Raw genomic sequence first — 14,965 nt, forward strand, 5'->3', positions numbered from 1 at the left:
ACATTAATTACTGAACTGACATTTGTCTCCTCTCCTTGTCATGTCCCAAGTTGTCTTATGCTAAAGGGTGTTGGGAAAACATTTTAAAACGTACTTACTAATTCGCTATACTGTTCACAATATTCCCCAGGGAAACCAGCGGAAAGTTTCCTTAGTTAGGCACCACTAGGAATTTGCTTCTGGCGTTGAAAAAAACAAAAACAAACAAACAAAAAAACATAGCAACTAGCCACAGGAGCGAAGATTGTGAAAATGTTCCGGAGAGTGAAAAATCTATTCCCAACCTCTTGGGAGTACATTAATGCTTACTTCATGGCCACATGTTTACTGTGCCATGGGTACAACTGAGGCTTGTCTTATCAGCCTCAATGTGCATAGAGAGGAAGACCCTCTGAAGGACGGGGAGGGTCATAACCAGGAAACGTACAGGAAGTCAGTAAAAGGACCACGTCTCTAGTGCAGAAACTGTAGGCCAGGTACATGATGCATTGCTTCCTGCTACCTGGTGCTGAGTATTTGGGCTCTGTATTGAAAATGAAAGGTAAAGGGAGACATGAGAACAAAAATCTGGAAACATCCCAGTTCCCATTAATACAATAAAAGAGACATATATTTTAAATGACCAAATACAAAAAGAAGGCCATGCCATGGATCAATGATGAGAACATGTCATGAACTGATGATGATGATGAATCGATTCTGTATACCCCGGTACTAAAAAGGAAAGAAAGGGAAGCAGGGACTTTAGAGGGCAGAGAAGAAGAGTTATCAGAACAGCATTGTGGGGCAGTTCCAATCTCTGAAAGGTCAGATGAGTCACATTTCATAAGGTTCCGACATTCATCCACTGCAACTGGGTTTTCTCATTGTTTTGAAAATCCAAAAACCAAGGATACTTTTCAGATACTATCCTACTGTTTTGAAAGCATTATTCTCACACACTTTTCATTCCTCTGCTACCTACTTGCTTCCCCATACACCTTACTTTGCAGGTAATGTTACCTCCAGTGAGCTGTCTAGAGGTTTGATCTCCTGGGTTTTTTTTTTTCCTACAAATCTGAACAGAACAGTGGGAATTCTGGGAAAGGCTCAGGCTGTGTTCAGTGTTTGTGGGCCACTAATTGAAGGGTAAAAGTCAGAGGCAGCTTTCTCTACACTTTCTTGGAACTCCACTACTTCCTGAATCTTCACTTTCTAAAGGCCATGGTGGGTGGCCAGGGAGCCAGCAAACAGATGTAGTTTACATTGGAATACTCTTTAAATAATGGTAGAAAAGCAAATCCCTGTCTAGGGAATAGACTTGAGAAAATAACTCAAGTATTTGAGACACCATTCAAAATACCACGAAAAAGGCATTTAAACTGTATGGTGGGAAAACACCTGAATCAAGAAAATGGTAAGAATGACAAGCTGAAGTAAAACAGCAGAGATGACATTCATAAATTTAGTGTATCTGAATACAAAAACACAACTTACTATGAAAGTCCATTTATAGTCAGTCATGATATGAAGGCAGCTGTGCTAGACTGGAGTTTACCTAACCTCCCTGAAGGCAGGGGGACAGACTGAAAAATCACATGAGGACTGTTCCTAGCAATGACATGCATACATTTGTAAGAAGCTGGTGATCTGGGCTGGCTTGCTTGGGAAGAATAATGACAATGTTAGGAGTAGGCCTAGCTCCAGTCATCACTCTGATATGTAGCTGCCAAAAGGGTGGGGAATACAGAGCAACTGTGTGTACAGGGGCTAGTGGTTGGCTGGAGCGAAGATGTGCAGGATGGATTTACGAATATCTCTATGAATGGGGAAGATCCCCTCCAATTTGCCTAAAATTGGAGGCCAGTGGCCTACAGACTGGGAGGTGCAAATCAGGATGTTGGTTTTCTCCTTCCTATACCTTGGCAGGGCCCTCTTCTCACTATCACATCTTAACCTATCTCAAGACAGGTTCCTACATGAACTGCCCATCAATGCCTACCCTTCTTCTGGGTGACTGAGCATAAGAGGGACTTTCCCATGCCTATGGGACTTGGTCCTGACTTCCTTAACCTTGCGATGCTTGAAGCTCAAGCAGAACTGTGTATCTCCTCACTGGACCCAACAGGAGATGAGTACACCCATCTACAGAGCTGCTGTGTTTCTAGCACTCTGCTTCTTTTCAAGCCTGGACTGACCTGTGTCCACCCACTACTCTTTCACGTGCCTCCCTGGGGCTTTATTTATTTGGTCATTCTCTTCTAGTTCACTACTCCACCCCTAGTCATTCTCAGCAAGGCTTCATACATTCATAAATAAATTAATAAATTCATTGATAGATAGAACCCTTAAATCAGCCTAGCTCTAGCCTACCAACTCTCCACTGTAAGTTTATTTGTTCATATAATTGTTCATAGATAATCAGCTCCACTTGATATGTAATTCAAATTTATGCATCTAAAAGCTGGCAACACTTTTGAAACTTTGCAAATTCTTTCAGTCAGTAATATCATTTCTAGAAACTGCTCCTGAGAAAATAATAGTGAATGTGAATAAAGCTTTAATTACATGGTTAGGTCATGACATTGTTTATAATAATGAAATATGGATAATAACTTCAGTTTCCAATAAAAGGGATTAGATTACATGCATTCTGTTTTATTTTTACATAATTAAATATGCAACTATAATGCTATAAAATATTTAGTGACATGAAAGATGTTCATTTAGAAAAGCAAATTATGAAAAAATATGTGTATATGTCTCATAACTACAAACACACACACAGATATGGTGTTCCTCTGAGTGTTTACTTCTCTGTAAACAGAGTAATTCTCAAGTAGAGAAATACTGCTAAAAGCATGATTTAAAAAAATACACTCTTTATTTTAGAATAGGGTTAGATTTAACAAAAAAGCTGTAAAGGAACATTTGTCACCATGAATGAATCCATACTGATACATCATTATTAAATCAACTTCATTCTTTATTCAGATTTCCTTAGTCTCTACTTAATGTCCTCTATCTACTCCGGGATCCCATCAAGTATACCACTATTACTTTGGTAATTAAAAATCATATTGGTAAAAAATTGTGATCAAGGAAACCACAAAAATTTATGCCATAAACCATGGAGACAGTGCTCATGAATGGTAGAAGCCTCAAATATTAAATCTCCAACTATCTAGATATGGAAGCCCCTTGGTCCCTAAAGCACCCACGTTGAATACTTTCAAAGATGGCTATGAGATGTGAAAAACTTCCCAGATATTCTGTTTATTACAGAAAAATGACCCGCTGGAATCACGGGGCTGGAATTAGTCAGCAGAGTTTCCACTGGGAAGTTTTGGTTCTGAGATCTGGCTTACTGACCAGTTTTTGTTCTTCTATAATGTTTAAATCCCCCTGGGATTCTTCTGCAAAAGTGAATGGAAATGTCAGACTCTCCTCCTCAAAGAATGTTTTCAAAACATGTTTTGAACTGGAAGTTTCCTACAACACACGCTCTTAAGTAATTGGCAAACAAAAGAACAAGCTATCTTTAAAACAAGGTTTAAACATAAGGGACAACTAAAAACATTAAATCTCCTCTTTCATATTAAAACTCCTATTTTATTAAAGGCTGCCTTCTCTTTAAGAAATTTCATAATCAATTTTCAGCATGTAACTGTATAGCTATCTCTGCACATCTTATTCAGAAGACAAAGAAAAAGAAGGCTTCGGCGAGTCATTAAGATTCAAAGGATCCATCAGCCACCTACATTCTGTGGAGTGGGACTGGTTGCAGACTAATCTAATCCTTAAAAGGTATACTAGGAAAAAAATATAACAATTTCCTCTTGTCAAAACACATTCATATCTTCAAATATAACTGTAAAGAATTTTGGTTAAAATGACCTGAAGCACAGCTGCAAAGAGCTCCTGATTTCAGTCTTCCATTCATAATGGAAATTCAGAAACAGAAGGTACCAACATCTCTATTTCTGAAACAACAAATTTTCATTTTAAATTTCAGGAACACAATAAAGGAATCCTATTTTGATTCATTTTCCAGGGGACAGTAATTCTAATATAGCTCACTTTCCAAAAGCAATTAAAACAAACAAACAAACAAAAAACCCAATGCACTGCCTACCTGAACCAACAGTCAGTGCGAGATGGGCGGCACTCGCTGACATGGCGTTTCAGAGACTGTGCCTCTGTGTCTTCTCCCCAAGCATACACAAAGAATGACTTGGCACCAAAGTAGTTCCTCTGGAAAATCAATCTTCAATGCTAACTTTCCAAAAATATGCACATATTCAGTAAAGTATATGGATCTGTAATGTTTATGAATACCCTATTAATAATTTATTTATGAATCCATTTTTATATATTTTGCCCCATGACAGGTACATTCAGTATGAAATACTTAATTCTAAAGCTTCTCACTGTGCCTTGACATGGTTTTTGCCTTTATGTGTAAAGTCACATGAGAAATAAATACTTTTTAAGCTCTGAAGATGAAAGACATAAGGAAGCATTCCACAGGTTTGTCAGGAAACACAAGAGACTGCTTTTCTAGCTTTCCAAAACTTCACTGCTTCCCCATTAGTGCTCTGTTCTGGCCTAGCCATGAAAAATCAAGAAGCAAGGATGATACACTTATTTAGAAGGAAAATGTCTCAAGGTTTCCACCTGCCTGCTCTGGGTAAAATAAAACTTAGTGGGGGTATATTTGAAAATCAGAGAGGACCATGAAGTTTCTGTGATATTTCTATTCTTTACTTTAATTCAAAAACATTGCTTTAAAACAAAACAAAACAAAACATATCTGATACGTTGGATTAAGAGGTTCTCTGAGGTGTCTGCCACCTCTTCCAGGTATTGCCAAGTCAGTCAGTCTTCATGCCGTGATGAGCCCCTCTATCTCCAAAATAAGTGTTCTAAGAAGAAGGTCTATTTTCCTGTACTCGAGATTTGGCATATCCAAAGGCCACAGGGTAAACTGCTAAGGCCAGGCAGGCTTGCTATGGAGAGCCACCTCAGGACTCTGAGAGTACCTAGGATAGACAGGCCTTAAAGCCCATCACACTCAATCCCCTACCTTCACAAGGGAGGCCACCAAGGGCCAGAGAAGGGCAAACTTGCCCCAAATCATTAACTCAGGCACTGCTCTGGTTCTTCTAGTTTCTCTGTTAGTCAGAACAGTTGCACTTGTTAACAATCCACAGATGAATGACATCCATTCTCTCAGTTATCAGCTCAAGGTTTGCCTTTTCCCTGAAATCCTCCCCATGCATTCAGTATTTAGTCCAAACTGATTTAAATATCTTCAGTCTATATTTTTAGGTTAAAAGAACTCTAAAGAACATTGGCCATGTGCTTGACATCTATGTGACGTGATGGTACCTAGTAACAGAAAATTTGCTACTGCTTGTGGATGGATGCCCTTTTACTCCATGTACTGGAATATATGAATATGGTTTTTGAGTCTCAGAAAACAAATCTGGTTTGCCTTTCATTTACAATTCTCAGATATCTGAACTTAGTCTTCATGAATCTGCACTTATCCAGGGTTAACAAGCCTAGCTTCTTTCTCTATGTTTACACATTGTCTGGTCTCCTTATGCAGTTGCTTAATCCCCCACTTCCTCAGCTAGATTAGTATCTTCTTCAAGGCAGGACACTCCGACAACACTTTTTGTATATGACCTGCAAAACTTCTACTTGCCCCGATCGCTTAGAGTTCACAAAAAAGAGGAGGAAAACATTAGCTATTTCTGATATTTTATTCTGATATAATTCTCAATTGGTGCCAATTTTTGAAATATTACTTAGTGGTTAAAAACACCTTGCTTTGGAGTCAAAAAGACCCAGCTACAAGTGCCTGAGTTGCCATTTCTTATCTGTACGATTTTGGTTGGGATACTTTATACCTCCATGTTCTTATCTATAAAATAGGAATAATAACAGTAACTATAAATCCAAGTTATTATAAAGATTATAAATAAGATAATGCATCGAATGACCTTAATACAGGGTCTGACATATTAAGTGTTCAATAAATGCTGGTTATCATAATAACCATCTCTGAGAAATCTTTGCTATCTAGAACTCATCAACAATTCAAATTACATGTTCTTGTTATTTTATTCTGGAATTTGGTGGTATTGATTATTCTGTGGATTGCCAACAATTCTGTTCACCTTTTATGACTTGTCATTTCACATTAACTTTAACTATTTACACATTTGCCAACACTTCGTGCAGTCTGAACTTATACCTGGTATTCAAAGTAACACTCTCATTCTGTATCACATTATTCTTGTGCCACATGCATTTTAGCTAACTTAGAATTTTAAAAAACACCAATAAAGCAATTGAGAAGGACTTGCAACTAATGAGCAGATAAATCCAGATTAAAATCCAAGTTTCCCAACTCCTAGTCCAGCACTGTAGAATATCTTGCTGTTTCTTTCCTGAATCCAATCCACAGGTATTGAGCTACGCCTTCTACTTCCTGAACCCTCTCAAAAGAGGCATGCAATCCCTTGCACTGAGTTTCTAAACAACAAACATGGAACTACAGAATTTCATCTAGCTTCTGTCCTACCGGAAGTGACATCAGGGCTCAAAGCATGAATGAGAAGGTATTTTGGCAGGAAAGGTATTATTTTACTTCCAGAAATGTATAAGCTCTTGATAGTTAAGGCCTTAACGAAAAGCCTCCTAAACTATTATACTACATATAACATTTCTCTACCCTTTGGTGCTTTATTTCATTATGACTTTTATAAAAAGTGGTAAAGGCAAATCATGTATTTATCCTTACTTTTTTGCTGAAAATCAGCAAAATTCTGTTAATTTATCATCACTAGCAACTAAGGAATTCTAATCAAAAAGTAAGCATTATACCTAGAACACATTCCCAACGATTAATTTTTCCACTTTCATGATTCAATTTTAATCTCATAGTAAAGATGAAAAGGTTTATGCTTTAGAGGAAATTCACTCTTCTCAGCCCTTCTTCCTAAAATCTATATTTGGATTCAACAGTCAGTGGTCTGAAACATTAATGGAGCCTTCCATTGAGCCATTACTCTTTTTCTCTTTTTGTTTTGCAAACAGGGCTTATTAAATCTTTGCTGTAGGCACCAGGAATGAAGAACAGTGAGAATGTGCTGATGTGAAAGGTTTCACTGAACTCAAGCAAATCATTTCTGAGTTGCCACAACTCCCTAATAGTAAATTCCCCAAAAGTATACTATTTGGGTGGCAAATATAAATTACCATCACATAAAACACACTAAAGAAAAACCAAAACCCACCCCTCTTCCTTTGCCAGGGGTTTAAGGCAGAGATGTTGACTGCACATGCTTCCCACTAAGTATCGTCAAATCAGTGTAAATAATACAGTTCTGGTGCTAATGCAGCTTGATACAAGTACTACTAGCAGCGAGGGAAGGAAATTACTTCATATTTTTAGGACACACTGCATTTCTTTATTTTTGCTCTTCTCCATTCTATTTTAAGCTTAGACACACTCATACAAAATTAAGTTTAATACACAGTTTAAAGACATATAGTCCACAATTTTAATAATTAATTACATGATGATAAGGAAAGCAAAGCCAATATACTTCTATTCTTCATGATTCATAGAAAAGTTAACCAAATTCCAGGTTAAGACCATGGTCTGAACACATGCCTTTACTTGTGGTTTCTCTTAAACCTCACTAAAGTGACTAAGGAGATTGTCTTTTAAAGGCACAAACCCAAAGACAAATGAAATGGAAGAGAACACAACATCAACAAAACTTTGCAAGCTATATTGCAAATGGATAGGTGGTTAATGACCCAAATAGGCACAAGAAAGCTGAAACCTAAGCTGGCAGTAGGGAAAAGCCACAAAGCAACCCACCCAATATGTATCAAAGAATCTCCCCAAATCTATGGATTTTAAGGCTTCATCACTACCTTTGGAAGCAGGGGTGAGACAGAGCTAAAATAGAAAGAATGGGACAGGTGCGGTGGCTCACCTCTGTAATCCCAGCATTTTGGGAGGCCGAGGTGGACGGATCATGAGGTCAGAGGGTTGAGACCAGCCTGGCTAATATGGTGAAACCCCATCTCTACCAAAAATACAAAAATTAGCTGGGTGTAGTGGTGCCTGCCTGTAATCCCTGCTACTCAGGAGGCTGAGGCAACAGAATCACTTGAATCTAGGAGGCAGAGGTTGCAGTGAGCTGACACTGCATCACTGCACTCCAGTCTGGTGACAGAGCTAGACTCCATCTAAAAAAAAGAAAAATTCTAAAAAAACAAAAACAGAATGGTTCAAAGTCTGTTCAAGAAAATATTTAGATGCCCCAATCCCTTTCTCTGCTTTTATGGGTAGGTTCCTGACTTTTCTAACCCTCTATGTACCAGCCACAGTTTAGGGTAGTGGCAATGTATTAAAAATAATTACTGTTGTTATTTTCTTCAAAGAGAATATTTGCATACTTGTTTAGAGCACCCCGCCCCCTTTCCTCTTTTTGTATTTAGCTCCCAGGACCCTGGCAGTCAGACTATACTTTTTATAGGCAGATTAGAAAAATCCTTCCCTGGGGAATCTAACCTGGACAAGAAGAAAACCATGAAGAGGGTGACATCAGGGGCCTCCCCATTAAACAGCACAGCCAGGCCACCTTATCATGAAGTCCCAGGTAACAACACCCAATGACATGCTCAGGGTTTCTAACTGACTTTTAAGGTCCTCTTCTTAAAATATGAGCCGACCACCAAGAATCACTGAGCCAAGTCTCTAGTATGAAAGTCAGAGACCTAAACAGACTATCAAAAGCAACCAGGAATATACAGGGACTATGCAGGGGGAAGAAAACTTAAAACCAACAACAATAACAACGACTATCATTAATACCCTCAGGAAAGTAACAGAGGATGGTCTATTCATAAAACTAAAACAGGATGCTGTAAGAATACCCAGAAAAGAAAAAAGTGTACTTACATATTATATGTATGTGTGTGTATGAATTTGTAAAGCTCAATTACTCAACTGTAAAGTTAGAAACTAAAGTTAAGAAAATATCCTCCCAAAAATAGAGTTGGAAGACAGGAAAAAAGTAAAAAGAAATTAGAAGAATAAATCTAGGAGAGTCATACTAATCAGAATCCTTTGCAGAGAAAATAATTCATGTTATTTAGTTTTAGCAGAAATTATTTCTTACAATACATTAAATAACATAATCTCTAAGACAGCTAAAGAAGCACACTTGAAGTTGAGCTTTCAGTACAACTCCCCAACTGTACTAGAGAACTAAGCCACAAAGGGAGCTTCACCTCTTCTAACATCCAGAGACTGCCTCCTGAAGTGGCAAACTGCCACTAGAGCCACTAATTCCAGAAGCATGTTATTGCTGCCAAGATCGGGGAGTCATAGGTATTGCTATGGACTGCAAAGTCAGGCTGTGCCTGCCACAATCCATACAAGCAAAATGGATGGCAAGCAGTCCGCTTCTTGACCTCACAGAGTTAGTGACCAAACACTGGGATGCCTGCTAATGCTGTCCCACAGTAAAAAGCTTCCATGGCCATACCTGCCAACAGAACAGAAAGAAGTACAGACAGATCTAAATCACATTCAGAACACTAGCTGCAAAAGATCTTAGAAACAGTGCCTATCCTTCTAGCCCTTGCAGTACACAAAGGTAAACTGGAAGGAGGTTGGCATGGATGTGAGATAATTCACAATATTCATCATAAGATCCTCAACATCTGAATAACAAAGTACTGAATGAAAAAAAAAAAAGATGCACATAGAAAACCCAGGGGTTGGGTGGAGGAGGATCATTCATGAATTCAAGAAAATTTGAAAAATATTAATTCCAACACTGAGGGGACCCACTGACTACTAGTACAATAGATGAAAAGAAACCACTCCTAGATCTATTACTGTGAAATTGCTGAACACTAGGGATTAAAAGATCTTATGAACTTTCAGAGACAAAAAGAAAAATGTCCTATAGAAAAGATAAGGAAATTAGCATCCTTTTGGACTTCTTGAGGATACTGGAATCTAGAATACAAAGCAACAACATCTTCAAAAAATGTATTCCTTTGAAATAAATTGAAACAGGATTAAACAAGAGATTCAAGGCAGAGTTAGACCCTATTTATTCTTCAGAGGGAGCAGTGCTATAGAGACACAGGCACAAACCCCCAGCTGATTGCCCTATCCTTTATTTAATTTGGTACATTTATTCCAACTTAGAATTCTATACCCAGCCAAGCTAACAATCAAGTATCAGGGTAGGATTACATTTTCAAGCAGGCAAGTTGTTTGTGCCAGTGCACTACTGCCATCTGGACGCTATTTTGACCTTTATCCTGAAACTTGTCTTCGCTTTTTTCCTGTGTGGAATCCCTGTTTCTTATATCTGTCTTCCTCTTGCTCAGTTATGTCCTTGTTTTCCAGGAGTTTCCTAAGGAAGGGCTCACAACGTCTTCTGTGCACAGATAACTTTGGACAGTGTGTTAATCACGGGTGCAAACAAGGCCTGAAAACAAATTAGGAGAAGAAACTGTTTCCACCAACCGTGGAGTCCTCCTAACAGACTTATGAACACTTCCTTTTTAGACAAAAAGTGCCTATTTAAATAAATAATAGGGCAGTATATTGGGGGCTTGAGTCCATCTCTCCACAGTGCTGTTCCCTCTGAAGGATAAATAGGGGTTACTGACACCTTGAATACTCAGTTCATATCCTGTATATGGTTGGCCTGAGTACCAAAAGACTAAGAAAATATTATTAAGATATTAGTAAATATCACAATTTCATTTCACACTAAAACCTCACCATTAATTCATTCCCTGTTCCCCATCCTGTGAAGAAAGAAAACTGTCAGGAGAACTGCCCGACCCTCTTTAAGGAAATTTACTTAGAATTCCTTATGAATACTATAATCTATCTTATTTCACTAAACAGAGGAAAACCAATATTCATTTTACCTACCACTAACATTAGCCTTGAGGGTACCCGTATTTCTTTTATAACTTAGAAAAACTTATCTAGAAAAACTATTTAGGTAAAGCTTTGATTTGTTCAATACATACATAAAATCTCCCACACTAAACTAACAGATAACTCCAATGGAATACTGTGTTCCTTCTCTTCTGACTTATCTATAATAAAACTTCTTCTAATGTCCTGAACATGTAATGCTTCCATCTGATGATATTGGTGCAGAACATTTCCTCTTCCTGGAATGACTATCCTGCTCTTTCACTTTTTGTTAGCCCCATTAATCTTTCAGAAGAAAGCCTTCCTACAACTCCTGGACCAGATCAGGTTCCCTTTATAAATGTTCCTGGCTTTTAGTACTTTTCTTTCCTGGTACTTATCTCAGTATATAACTATGTATTTTTGAAATTATTAGATTACCCCCAACACACGTACACATTAGGTTCTATGGGGTAGTGTCTGTCTTGCTCACCCATGTATTCACAGCATCTGATGCAATGCAGACAGTCAATACATAGGTAATGGATACATTAGTTTTTTTTTTTTTTAATGGAAAGAGGTAAGTAGAGAGAAAAAAAAGTGGAAGGAAAACAAGGAGGAAAGTGGGGCAGAAAGAGGGTAAAGAAAGGGGAGAGAAAGAGAAAAATTCTAGGTGCAAATTCTGATTTTAGGTGGAAGTATTTATTTTTAGACTTTTTTTAAATTCATGTATCTAGCTAGCTATTCTGCTTTAGAAATTTCAGAGGTTGCCAGAGGACTTGGTAAATGAGCCAGATGTTTCTATATTCTTCAAGGGGGGAAATAACTCTGAGGAGGAAGAAACCATGGAGTTGGATGCTTAGAAAGCAATTCTGATTCTGGGCCAACCACACCCCTTGGTTTGAGTCTTTTTCTTCCTAGAAAAGTCATGCAGAGGGCAGCGCCCCCCGCCCCCTCTCCATGTTGTCTTCCATGGGCATTTGGAGCAGACTGCCAGAGCAGGTTTCTGAACTCTGGTCCTTGTGCTCTGGCATCCCATTGACAGCACTGAGTTGCAATCCTCTGGGCCATGCTGTTCCCACGCTGGCTGCATCTGGCCTGCAGACCATGAGAGCTGCAATGGGCCATGTGGGAGAACATCAAATATGAGGCACATTACTAAGACGTTATCAAGCAGGAGCAGGGGCTTGGGCAGAAATGGAAGAGAGGCGAGTGGACCCTGCACGTTACCAACTATCAATTACTGTAACTAGAACTCCCACAGCCCTGAAAAGGGAGCAGAATGAGCCTCATTTTCCACATTCCGCTGCTTTGAAGTGCTCTGCCGAGAGACATTCAGCAGAAGGAGAGCCCAGAAATGGCACTCTCAACAGCCAAGTTGCAGGGGGGCTTGGGCTCTCACTCCTGCAGGTATGGTATATGCAACCTGACCACTGTTTTCTAGGTGAGCTGTGGTAGTAGATCCCAGAGACTCAGATGTCCAGAAATAGTGACTGTTTAAATATTATTGATTTTGACCTAATGATAGTAATATTTACAGACAAACTAGCCTTTCACATAAACAATACAGCTCTAACGACAAAAACAGCAATAGCTAACACTTAGGATATGAGTGCTTATTATGTGCCAGGACCTATTCAAAGTATTCTGCATATATTAACTTATTTAATCTTGGCCACAAACCTAAAGAACTTACTACTTAAATCCATTTTACAAAACATGGAGAAACCAAGGTACACAAAAATTAAGGAATTTGCCCTAGACCACACAGCTAAGTGGCAGAACAGAGATCAGAGCCTTGGCTATCTGGCTTCAGAGTCTGTGTTCTTATTTGCCAAGTAGCGCTGTCTTGCTCAGTTGGGAATACCCAAGCACTTAAGAGTGTTAGGTAATGGACAATATATATATTAAAACAAAAAAGCCTCCATCTGTGCAAAATATGGGGTACTAATGTGGGATCTGTGACTTCCAATTATGACTAAAATTTTGTGAATAATCCCTAGCACAAATGCCTAACAAATAAAAATCAGGGCTACAGGGATACTCAATGGTCGATTACTTCATTTTGTTGTCTTCAAATGGCAATAAAATATATGTACCTCCCATTAACATTTTTCAGAAATTCCCAAATTAGAAAACATACTTCCTTAGTAACTTTAAGATCACAAATATCAGTGCATTTAAGGAACAGCTAGCTTTACAGTAAAATAATTCTGAGTCTGAACTTCAGTCTAGTCATTTCTCTTTTGGGTTAGTGGCATTTTACAAAAAGACCATATAACACAAATTGATAATTAAATATAAATAAGAATAAAAATCAGGATCAAGGATCATAGAAATAGGGTTACAGTATCAAATCAGGGGAAAGAAGAAAACATATGTTATACAGGTTCTATGGTAAAAGTAGAATGGAAACAGATTAAGTCACATTAGGGAATTTGAACATAGTTTTAGAAAATTATGCAAGACTATTAAAATTCATCTTGCATTTTAGAAATAAGAAAGTTCTTGCAGAGTTGAGGATCACCTGAATGGAAAACGACAAAAAGACAAAGACCAATTTGGAAAGTATCTCAGGGTCTCATAAGAGAGAAGACATAGGTCTGTAATAAATCACTGTAAAATGACGAGGACTTAGTGACTATCTTGAATGTAAAAGGCGAAAGAACTGGAAGACCAAGTCTAATGCTAAGATTTCTAGCTTGGGGAAAGTGATTAGAGGGTGATGTAGTAAACCATGAAGGAATACACAAGGGGATGCCAGGAGGTGCTGTACTGGGCTGGATTTAGGTCAGGTAGAAATATTTACTAGACAACCAGGGCAGGGTAGACTAGAGACAGTCTGGTTAACTGGGGGAGAACCACGAAAGGTTCGCATCCCCCAGACAGAAAACTTAATGCTGATGAGAAGAGCCCTAAGCAGATTCTATATCTCCCAATCCATAGAACACAGTGTTTTCTTTTGGCTATATTCATCACCTGAGAGTTTGCTTTGCTCACATGTGTTTGCTTTATGGGGTACTTACCTACATCTCACAACTCTGCTCACACCTGCACAACTTTTCCCTCTAGGCAATGGGGCAAGGACAGAACACCCCCTCTACCAGCCTAAGGAACTCTTACATTGTGTACAAAGTGATAGCTAGCAGATGAAAGGCTCATGGAGACTGTGGCTTCCTGCTTGCACAACTTCCCTGAACCTTTATTTTAAAAGTTTTCCATTCTAACTCTTCTCTTTATTTCTCCTTGTTTTTTAAATGCTCAGGAAAATTTCTCTAGCTCCTTCCATATCATATCCCACTGGCTTTATGATATTTGCCTTGAGCTTGTCTGGCTATTTTTCTTTCTCATGTGTTAGTACTAACCTGTAAAATGAGATTTTTTTCTAAGCGAATAAGCCCAAGTCAGTATCTCTATTTTTATCTCAATCACTAACCATGGTCCACGTGTTAAGCAACTAAATGTTCCCAAGAACTCTTTTTCTCGCAGAAATCAGTCTAATTTATAGTTGGTCAAAATAGTGGTATTTTCCAATATCAGCAGCAAAGGAGCAAGGCACAGAACACAAAAGTGTCCAGATTTTTTTCATTGTGGAATGACCATTTGATTGACTGTAGCCAGGAAATAAATTAAAAACCACAAGGAATTCCAACATGTTAATGCTGTTTATCCCTGCCTAACTGTACCATTAAGGAAAACAGATTTAAATGCAACGTGCTTACATCCCATCTAGAAGGCCCATTCTTCAGTTTTGACTTCAAACTAGGTTTACTGGCATTCATGTCCAGTGAAAGGAAGGCAGTTAGGAGGAGTCACACTAACTTTCTCTTCTCTTAAGAGCTCCCATAGCACTTAGCCACTCCTGGTGGTGTATCCTTGTGTTGGGTAAGCTACCCATATGCCAAATGCTTTCTAGTAGAGGTCCAGACACACACAGGATTGAGGTCAGAGTCATTCACAGACATTCGAAGATATGAATGAAAAAAACAAATCCTCTCAAAT

General features: G+C 38.5%; 1 protein-coding gene across 1 annotated transcript in view; it reads right to left on the reverse strand.

Annotated features, from left to right (window-relative positions):
- STXBP6 (syntaxin binding protein 6 (amisyn)) overlaps positions 1-12,091 on the reverse strand; it is an 87,812-nt gene extending 75,721 nt beyond the window's left edge. The window contains exon 1 of the mRNA XM_011971029.1: positions 11,857-12,091. Within this exon, the coding sequence (XP_011826419.1) occupies positions 11,857-12,091 (235 nt within the window). The remainder of the gene's footprint in view (positions 1-11,856) is intronic.
- Positions 12,092-14,965: the final 2,874 nt, after the last annotated feature.

This window comes from Mandrillus leucophaeus, unplaced genomic scaffold, assembly GCF_000951045.1.
Source record: "Mandrillus leucophaeus isolate KB7577 unplaced genomic scaffold, Mleu.le_1.0 Scaffold980, whole genome shotgun sequence".
Taxonomy (NCBI): domain Eukaryota; kingdom Metazoa; phylum Chordata; class Mammalia; order Primates; family Cercopithecidae; genus Mandrillus; species Mandrillus leucophaeus.